The 10,873-nt window shown below is 35.1% G+C and overlaps 1 protein-coding gene across 1 annotated transcript; it reads right to left on the bottom strand.

Annotated features, from left to right (window-relative positions):
* Window positions 1–398: 398 nt before the first annotated feature.
* Window positions 399–5,043, bottom strand: LOC108578813 (nibrin). The gene is made up of 10 exons (XM_017942211.1): window positions 4,963–5,043; window positions 3,067–3,190; window positions 2,860–2,993; window positions 2,638–2,795; window positions 2,351–2,567; window positions 2,020–2,275; window positions 1,823–1,960; window positions 743–1,755; window positions 569–652; window positions 399–482 (listed from the first exon to the last, which is right to left on the bottom strand). Exons 1-10 carry the CDS (start codon window positions 5,041–5,043, stop codon window positions 399–401), a joined length of 2,289 nt encoding a protein of 762 aa, XP_017797700.1.
* Window positions 5,044–10,873: the final 5,830 nt, after the last annotated feature.

Genomic DNA, 10,873 nt, shown 5'->3' with positions numbered 1-10,873 from the left:
TCAGATTTTTACATTTTATGAAAAAAGAAATTATATTTGAAGTTAAAATTACTGAAATAATATCTCTTTACACCTGATATAAAATAAAATGAATAATATTAATATTAAACGATATAGCATTGTATATTATAGATAGATTATGTTTTTGTTGTTTGACCAAGGATAAATTATTGAAGCAGGTAACAGAGGACATCAGTATATCGCTGACAGTGATAGAAGCATGATCTATGTATCTTTCACGCAAGTATTCATTCTTATGATACATTTTTATGAAAAATTAACATTTTTTTGTTGTTGTAATACATATGTTATATAAAATCAGACTTTCTCGGTATTCCTTTTTACATGTAATTACTTATCTTTCAAAATGGGAACAAGTTTTTTGTTCAAGAAAAATTTTATTGGTAATTTTGTGCATTGCTTATCCTCCACACAAACATATCATCTAAGGTTATCCTTTTTTTAGGAACTCTATTGTAAACCTATGTTGATAAAAATTACAGATCAAAACTACCGAAAATAAATAATCATTCGTATTGCAAGATTGTTTAAATATTTCATAATATACCTTTTTAAACTTCTTCTGGTTAAGATTAATTCCAAGGGACGGCAGACCACTTTTTGAACAAGAACTATGACTCCCTTGATCTTCCTAAAATTTTGAAATATCAATCATACATTTACAGTAAAACCGTTGATTTATAAACGTTGCACTTATAACAATTTCAAGTGAAATTCTTACAATAAATGTACTAGAAGCACATGGTTGTAATCTGCTTATATTTTCCATACCCAAAGTATTTGCACATATGTTTTTATTACTCGATATAATGACATCATCATCGCTATCATATTCATCAGAACTAATAATTCTTCTCTTTGGTCTTTTTTCATTTCTTTGCAATGTTTGTGACGTTACTTCAGAATTTTTATCATCTTTCGTACCTATTTGAAAATCACATTCTTCTGGTAAATTTACCATTTGTACTTCTGGACTTTCCTCTTTTGTATTGCGTATTTCAAAAACATTAGCCGATTCCTTTTGCGTGGAAACTTTATTTAAATCTTCATTGCATTTATTTGTACTCGACCGTGTTTCTTCTAATTCACTATCTTTATCTGTATTGAGATTTATTGTTCTGTTGGATGGAGTTCCTTTATTAACTACCATTGATTCATTTGGCAATTCAATCTCCTGCATGTCTGTATTTTGTTGTATTTCTAAAGGTTGAGTATCCTTAGCGATAGATTGTGCTGAGTGCGAGAAAGATGAATCGTATGTTTCAGGAATATAAACTACGCTCTCGTTAGGATGTATTACTTTAACATTTTGTTCAGTTTCTTTCATCACTGGAATATCATTAAAAGTATTTTCCGTTTCCTGGATTGAAGGCTTAGTAGGTTTTGATTTTTCTTTAGACGAATCACTAAGGCCAACGTTTAATAGATCTTGGCTACTAAACTCACCATGTGTATCAGGAATAATTACGTTTTTATATTTAAGATCTTTTGGATTAAAATTGGACTTTACAACAACATTGGAAATTACTTTCGGTAATATTTGCACTTCAGGCGTTACGTCTTGCGTATCGAGAGCTAAGACTTTAGATGAATCGCATTTTGATTGCGATCTCTTTAAAAATTCTGTGAACTTGAATGTTGGATTGCAATATTTATCTGCAGAACAATGTAAAATCGCAAGAGGAATTTCAGTTTCTGATATCATTCTACGACCATGTTCATGTAATTTTTTATCTAAAGAGTAAAGCAGCAATTAATGAAACGTGTGAACATGTAGAAATGATTGATAACAATCACTTACATAAAGCAGCACTTTCAAGTACAACGCTTTGCGTTGATTGCGTCGCATCACTGGAAGCATATTGCACTATAACAACATTTGCAGCACACAATTCTCTAAGAGTCAATGCTTTCTTTATGTATAAAACTGATTTACCACCTGAAATGTATTTCTTATTAAAAACAACATTCAACAATATTTTACTATTTTTTATATACCTGCCATCTTAGTCATTTTCCCATATGTTTTATATTGGCTTTTACTAAAATATACAAATATCAAATTTTGAAATAATGTCTTCCTTTTCTCATTTGGAGCAAGTGATACGTTTTGATTATTAACCAATGACTCTCCAATTAGTGGAACAAAATTCTTTGGATCTGGAATTTCTTTGCCTTTTTTCATTGCACACTTAACTTCTTCCCAATAATTTATAGTTATTATGGGCACTACAAAAGCCATAGCCCAAGTGACCTATTTCATATTCAAATTAATAATATAATTAGTTTATTTGGAATGTAATTAAATATCTGAAAAGATTTTCATGACACAGATCATATCTAATATACTCCTATTTCTTAAATTATAAAATTTATGTAGGTAGACCTTTTCAGTTAGTGTAGCTGTTGACACAGTTAAATGAGTACAAAAGCTTGTCCACTCAGTGGAAATCATACCATCTATTTCATCCATTAAACTCTTAAGTTTACGCTTGTCATTATCATTTACATTAGATATCACTACTATTATTGGTACATATACTACCCTGAAATAAAAATCTGTCGAATAGAAAATTGTGACACTTCTGTTCTATGCGCTATAAGCTGAAACTTTACATAAATATTTGATCCTGCAAACCAAACCGTAGAGTATCTTTGTCCTTTAAAAGATATCCTTCTGCAGATATCTGTATCCATTCTTCCCCTTGCATAATATACGTGCCATATTTAGAACCTATATCTTTCAATGTACATGTTGATATAGGTTCATTTATCTAAAGCAAAATATAAGAATTTTTATTCAACAAATAACACTATATATGTATTTTCTGAACATACCTCTATCACATTTTTAGGCTCAATATAAATGGAAGCATGTAATCTACTAATTGAATCATCATTCAGCAAAAGAATGTCAGCTTTTTTCCTACCAAATGTTATCTGTATATTTGGATTCAAATACAGTAGTACTCCTGCCATGAAAGATACATTAAATATTACTGTAATTTATGATTAGTTTACTTTATAATAAAGAAAAGACGATACCTTCAGGACTTTTTAAATACCACATGACCAAAGACTTTATATAATAATCTTTAGAATTATAAACTTTTAACAATTTTAAACACTTCGTACTCTTCTCAGCAATTAAACACCATGCTACTATGTACTTTAAAAAAAGCCACGAATTAATAGTACAAAGATAGTAAACTCACAGAGTTATCTGTGGTAAAGCAAATCTGTCAGTGGTGCAGTTTTAATGATTCCTGTGGTACAGCAGGTTTCGTACTTATCATGTACAACGATGAGGTATAGAACGCTATATGTATATGCGGTCACAAATAATAGCACGTACGCAGAAAATTAATCAGCCGGGAAACGTCAGAATAGAGTCATGTTCTCTTCCCGAGCGCTCCTGAAAGACTAACTCGATCTATACGTAACCTTAATTTAAATGATAACCTAAAAGTTACAACATTTTATTTGTATGCGGTCACAAATAATAGCACGTACGCAGAAAATTAATCAGCCGGGAAACGTCAGAATAGAGCCATGTTCTCTTCCCGAGCGCTCCTGAAAGACTAACTCGATCTATACGTAACCTTAATTTAAATGATTCCCTAAGAGTTACAACATTTTATTTGGTCGCGTTTATTATAATTGGAAAAGCAAATTAAAAATACTTTTTAAGTTAAAACTGCACATATAAAAAGAAAATGCATGGTTGATTTGCAAACTACGTTAAACTTAATGCTTTTATTGCAATGAATAAGACAAGGAAACTGATAGAAAGAAAAAGGATGGCATTAAATAAACGTGTTAGACAAGGAAAGGAATAGAGATAGACAAGGATCGCAACTGTATCGTGTGTTAGACAAGGAAAGGAATAGCGGTAGATAAGGATAGCAATAGTACCGTGTGTTAGACAAGGAAAGCAATAGGGATAGACAAGGACAGAAAAAAAAGTGGCGATCGAGACTAACGCCATCTTGTGTTTGGCTTCGCGAACTAACGACTCGTTAATAGGATAACAGAATATAAACAGAGGTATTAGACAAGGAACGCACTAGTGTGCGACAAGGACAGAAAGAGAACGCTTCCTATTGGCTGGCGAGCACCCAAGCTCCACCAATCACGGTCTAAATCAAGTCGGTCGGTGAAAAATCATTAATATCTCATTAATTATGATGATTCTGTGAACTTTTAGAGTTGAAGAATGAAGAGTGGACCTTCAGCAACTTTCACATATATTTTTTAGTTCTCTAGACCCTTTCTATAATTAGTTATTAATCATTTTAGTACGTGATGTCGGAAACGATACCGCATACCGTTAAGTATCTTTCCGGATTTTCAATAATTTCATTACTTTCTACTAAATTCCCATGCAAATAACTACACGCGTTTGAAAGGCAGGTCCTTTAGCTACATTCTTTTATAATTTTTATTAACATATTCAGTTTAGTTTAGAAGTTATTAAGCATTATATGGGAGCGTCCCCAATTCATCGTACTCGAGCGTAGTCAACTCTTATAAACAATTGCGAATATCTATGAATTTGTGTCTGAATTGTGAACTTTTAGTGTCGAGGAATGAAGAGTGAACATTCACCAACTTTCCCATATAGTTTTTAATGCACGAACCCCTTTCAATAATTAGTTATTAACAATTTTATCACGGAATGTCGGGAACGATACCGCATACCGTCAAGTATCCTTGCGGTTCTTCAATAATTTTCTAGCTTTCTACTAAATTCTCGTGCAACTAACTATATGTGTTTGAAAGGCAACTTCCTTAGCTATATTTCCATATAATTTTTATTAACATATTCCGCTTAGTTTAGTAGTTATTAAACATTATAGGGGAGCGTCTCTTATTCATCGTATTCGTGTATAGTGGACTGTTATTAACAATTGCTAATATCTAATAAACTACACGACTTACAGCTACAAAACTAATTGCAGAATATAGATAAAAGTCCACTCTACATTCTTCATCCTTGAAAGTGTATAATTTATCACGCATTTCTATAGAAATAACGAAAATGGGTAACGCTTGGATGCGACGACTGTAATACTCTTCTAAAGAATGTTTAATAACTCCTAAACTACACGGAATATCTTAATAAAAATTATAGAAGAATGTAGCTAAAGATGTTGCCTTTCAGACGAATATAGTTAGTTGCATGGGAATTTAATGGAAAGCTATGAAATTATGGAAAAACCGTGAAGGTATTAAATGCGTTTACATACTTCGCATTCAAGGCTAACACGTTTTTGTTATTCTAATAGAAATGCGTGATAAATTATGCACTTTTAAACATGTAGAATGTTGAATGAACTTTTATCTAAATTCTCAAATAAGTTTGGTAACCGTAAGTGATGTGGTTTATTAGATATTAGCAAATGTTTATAACAGTTGACTATACATGAGTTCGATGTATAGGGAACACTCTCATATAATGTTTAATAACTTCTAAACTAAATCGAATATGTTAATAGAAATTATATGGGAATATAGCTAATGAAGTTGCCTTTCAAACACATATAGTTAGTTGCACGAGAATTTAGTAGAAAGCTACAAAATTATTGAAAAACCGCAAAGATACTTGACGGTATGCGGTATTATTCCCGACATCCCGCGCTAGAATTGTTAATAACTAATTATTGAAAGGGGTTCGAGCATTAAAAACTATATGAGAAAGTTGGTGAAAGTTCACTCTTCATTCCTCAACACTAAAAGTTCACAATTCAGAGACAAATTCATAGATATTCGCAATTGTTTATAAGAGTTGACTACGCTCGAGTACGATGGATAGAAGACTGTCCCATATAATGCTTAATAACTTCTAAACTAAACTGAATATGTTAATAAAAATTATAAAAGAATGTAGCTAAAGGACCTGTCTTTCAAACGCGTGTAGTTATTTGCATCGGAATTTAGTGGAAAGCAATGAAATTATTGAAAAACCGGAAAGATACTTAACGGTATGCGGTATCGTTCCCGACATCACGTACTAAAATGATTAATAACTAATTATAGAAAGGGTCTAGAGAACTAAAAAGTATATGTGAAAGTTGCTGAAGGTCCACTCTTCATTCTTCAACTCTAAAAGTTCACAGAATCATCATAATTAATGAGATATTAATGATTTTTCACCGACCGACTTGATTTAGACCGTGATTGGTGGAGCTTGGGTGCTCGCCAGCCAATAGGAAGCGTTCTCTTTCTGTCCTTGTCGCACACTAGTGCGTTCCTTGTCTAATACCTCTGTTTATATTCTGTTATCCTATTAACGAGTCGTTAGTTCGCGAAGCCAAACACAAGATGGCGTTAGTCTCGATCGCCACTTTTTTTTCTGTCCTTGTCTATCCCTATTGCTTTCCTTGTCTAACACACGGTACTATTGCTATCCTTATCTACCGCTATTCCTTTCCTTGTCTAACACACGATACAGTTGCGATCCTTGTCTATCTCTATTCCTTTCCTTGTTAAAGTTTCTCGTTTATTTTCATGTTCTTTATTTATAGAATAATTAGTGTTATTTTACAATAAATTATTGATTTTTTGTTAAATAATTGCATTTCTTCATTTTTCCTGATGTTCAAGTCCTTTCCTTGATTTCTATTGTGGCCTGAATGTTTCATCTGTAATGCACACAAAACAAACATTCATTTTTATATGTTAAATAAAAATTAGTAACAATTTCTAACTGATCTGCTGCATGAAATTGCTAATTTAATGTGAAATTAACGAATTAAGCTGTTTTATTATGTTAAAGCATACAACAATTTTATTTAATACTTTCAATAATTATAAACTGCCATTAAAATTCAAAGATTTTCTATTCTAAAAATCAACTAACCTGATAATACTTCAATTCTGACGATGCTCTCGATCCTCCCCCTTTGAATGCTGACTGATTGTGAGCAGAACAATTCCTCTTATCTTTCTTAGAATCCTCAAATTAAACTCTTCCAATTAAGAAATACGTTATTTCTAATGTTCCTCTCGTTGAAATGCCATTCGATTTAAACTATGGAGCCTGTCGCGATGTTTCGAAGTTCCCATAATAATTATTTGGAACAATCTAACGTTGGAATACGACTGTAAAATTGAAAACATTGCAGTTAATTTCATTTTGAACGACATTTCAAACAATTAACCAAGAACCCTGGAATTTTAAATATACTCAAATCAACTATGGTGTTGAAAAAAATCAACCAAGATATACTAAGTGGAAAACAGAACGTAGGAATAATAAGAAACACATTGGATACGACAAACAACGCGAAGGAACAATAGGATAAATATGGTAAAGGAAATAAGAACGTTGGCTTCACGGTAAAGTGACAACAAAATGTTTCCGCTACGAAGTCTCGAGCCAGACTGAGCTCGTTGACGACCTTTGGACATCTGCGAGACACCTAACCTATTATTCAAAACTTAAAGCACTCTTCACACGACATTTTTCGCCACAGAATTACAATCGTAATAATAACGAAATGTTTAATAAACAAAATCGAAACTGAAGTGTATACAGGGTGTCCCGTAACTCCACGAACATCCGGAAATGGGGGGTAGCTGGGGTGACTCTGAACAACTTTTTCCTTTTCCAAAATCCAGTTCGAAACTTCGTTTTCGAGTTATTAACGAAAAACACTGGCCAATTACAGCGCGCGTAGAGCCCGCGCTCAGGGGCGGAGAACAGAGGCTCATCCGCGCGCGATCGAACAAATGCGTACGCGTGACTTCTCGGTTCTCGATCGCTGTCAAAAAAATTTCACTTTGCACTGCTGTTTTTATAAGGCTTAGAGAAATGGTTTTCGGCTGTCATTCCGACGTTTGTGTAAATTTTTGAAAAAACTGCAATTAGTCTGAATCGCGAAGAAAATAGCGAAGGTACGCGTACCGGGTTTGCAACTTTGTTGGCGCGAATCGCTCCCGAAAATTGCACATTGTTGCAAACGTGCTCTGGGTTTGCAACTTTGTTGTCGAAAGTCGCTCCCGAAAATTGCACATTGTTGCAAACGTGTTCTGGGTTTGCAACTTTGTTGTCGCGAAAATTTACACATTGTTGCACGACGCGCCACTTTGCAACTTTGTGCTTTTTTCGGGAGCGACTCCGGGCAACAAAGTTGCAAACCCAGAACGCGTTTGCAACAATGTGCAATTTTCGGGAGCGACTTTCGGCAACAAAGTTGCAAGCGCGATCCCCCGTTATGCAACTTTGTTATCCCGAATTGTTGCCGAAATTGCACATTGTTGCATGCGTGCTCTGGGTTTGCAACTTTGTTGTCGAAAGTCGCTCCCGAAAATTGTACAATGTTGCAAACGTGCTCTGGGTTTGCAACTTTGTTGTCGCGAAAATTTACACATTGTTGCACGACGCGCCGCTTTGCAACTTTGTGCTTTTTTCGGGAGCGACTCCGGGCAACAAAGTTGCAAAGGGGGTGTCGCATTTGCAACTTTGTTGCCGAAAGTCGCTCCCGAAAATTGTACAAAGTTGCAAACCCAGAACGCGTTTGCAACAATGTGCAATTTTCGGGAGTGACTTTCGACAATAAAGTTGCAATCCCAGAGCACGCTTGCAACAATGTGCAATTTTCGGGAGTGACTTTCGACAATAAAGTTGCAATCCCAGAGCACGCTTGCAACAATGTGCAATTTTCGGGAGTGACTTTCGACAATAAAGTTGCAATCCCAGAGCACGCTTGCAACAATGTGCAATTTTCGGGAGTGACTTTCGACAATAAAGTTGCAATCCCAGAGCACGCTTGCAACAATGTGCAATTTTCGGGAGTGACTTTCGACAATAAAGTTGCAATCCCAGAGCACGCTTGCAACAATGTGCAATTTTCGGGAGTGACTTTCGACAATAAAGTTGCAATCCCAGAGCACGCTTGCAACAATGTGCAATTTTCGGGAGTGACTTTCGACAATAAAGTTGCAATCCCAGAGCACGCTTGCAACAATGTGCAATTTTCGGGAGTGACTTTCGACAATAAAGTTGCAATCCCAGAGCACGCTTGCAACAATGTGCAATTTTCGGGAGTGACTTTCGACAATAAAGTTGCAATCCCAGAGCACGCTTGCAACAATGTGCAATTTTCGGGAGTGACTTTCGACAATAAAGTTGCAATCCCAGAGCACGCTTGCAACAATGTGCAATTTTCGGGAGTGACTTTCGACAATAAAGTTGCAATCCCAGAGCACGCTTGCAACAATGTGCAATTTTCGGGAGTGACTTTCGACAATAAAGTTGCAATCCCAGAGCACGCTTGCAACAATGTGCAATTTTCGGGAGTGACTTTCGACAATAAAGTTGCAATCCCAGAGCACGCTTGCAACAATGTGCAATTTTCGGGAGCGATTCGCGGCAACAAAGTTGCAAACCCGGTACGCGTACCTTCGCTATTTTCTTCGTGATTCAGACTAATTGCAGTTTCTTCAAAAATTTATACAAACGTCGGAATGACGGCCAAAAACCATTTCTCTAAGCCTTATAAAAACAGTAGTGCAAAGTGAAATTTTTTTGACAGCGATCGAGAACCGAGAAGTCACGCGTACGCATTTGTTCGATCGCGCGCGGATGAGCCTCTGTTCTCCGCCCCTGAGCGCGGGCTCTACGCGCGCTGTAATTGGCCAGTGTTTTTCGTTAATAACTCGAAAACGAAGTTTCGAACTGGATTTTGGAAAAGGAAAAAGTTGTTCAGAGTCACCCCAGCAACCCCCCATTTCCGGGTGTTCGAGGAGTTACGGGACACCCTGTATATATATATATATATTACAAATTTTAATTAGAAAACTGAAAATAAGGAAGTAACATTCGTAAATGCGAAAATAAAGGATAACATGGCATTTAAGGAATTTCATCCTGCTTATCACACTGACACTGACGTACAATTCAACGAGTACGACGATTTTATTTACTTGTCCACCGTATCAGCAATACTTTCGCTCATTTATATTAATCGCTCACAGCAAAACTTATCGTCTACCAGAAAACATATAAAACGTATACCAAATCCCTAAAACGAGATCTTATCCACCTATTATTTACAATAAAACCTAAACATCGTCAAAGATCAAACAAAATCTCCAACAATAAACGTAAATTCCACCGTGAAGATCAACAGAGAGAATCAACGTGTAATTTAATTACATAACGAAACAAATGCTCTCGAATAACAAAAGAAAACAAAACATCAACATCGCAATAATATACGTACACATAAATTTCCTATAAAAGTAAGTTACAACGAAAGGGGAACGAAAGAAAACGGTCAAAATCGATCTCCCAGAAATCTCGTACAATGTTTCTCCATCTATACATAACCAAGAAGCAAAGCGAAGGAAAGAAAAACGAGAAAAAAAAAAACAACGTAATACAACAAGAAAGAAAGCAACGAGAAATGGCAAGAGACCAGAACACAGAACACATCCAGGAGATGAGTTTCACGTTTTCTTTATTGTTATTAAATTAATATGTTGTTCAAGGACTTATACACATATACATATGTGCACAGGCGTGTAAATGACGCGCGCGTGTCTCTCTCTGAGTGCGCACGCGTGCACATATCGTATACGTCTATATTTTACGCACGTATGTATGTATTGTATATAACAGCGACAATTACAATGCATCGTTTATGATCAGTAATAATAATCGTAATCGAAAACCTTACCGATTACTAGATGAAACGAAAATACCTGGCGAAGTAAATTCATAATAATTAATCGTTTAATTAGTACAGTCGTTATTACTCGTAACCCTTAGTCCATCGTTTTCATCATTTTTTTTCATTTTGTTCTTTAATGCTTATATCACTCGTTATAGATACAGGGATACAGA

This window comes from Habropoda laboriosa, unplaced genomic scaffold, assembly GCF_001263275.1.
Source record: "Habropoda laboriosa isolate 0110345459 unplaced genomic scaffold, ASM126327v1 scaffold62, whole genome shotgun sequence".
NCBI lineage: Eukaryota > Metazoa > Arthropoda > Insecta > Hymenoptera > Apidae > Habropoda > Habropoda laboriosa.
Note: the sequence above shows the minus strand (reverse complement) of the source record. Positions and strands in the feature narration are given on the sequence as shown.

Bases quoted from the DNA above. Each gene is read 5' to 3' on its own strand.
- LOC108578813 (XM_017942211.1), bottom strand. From the start codon at position 5,043: ATGCGTGATAAATTATACACTTTCAAGGATGAAGAATGTAGAGTGGAC. The intron at 653-742 runs GTAAGAATTTCA...TCAAAATTTTAG, and splicing joins GTGCTTCTAGTACATTTATT to GAAGATCAAGGGAGTCATAG. The intron at 483-568 runs GTATATTATGAA...TTATCAACATAG, and splicing joins ACCAGAAGAAGTTTAAAAAG to GTTTACAATAGAGTTCCTAA.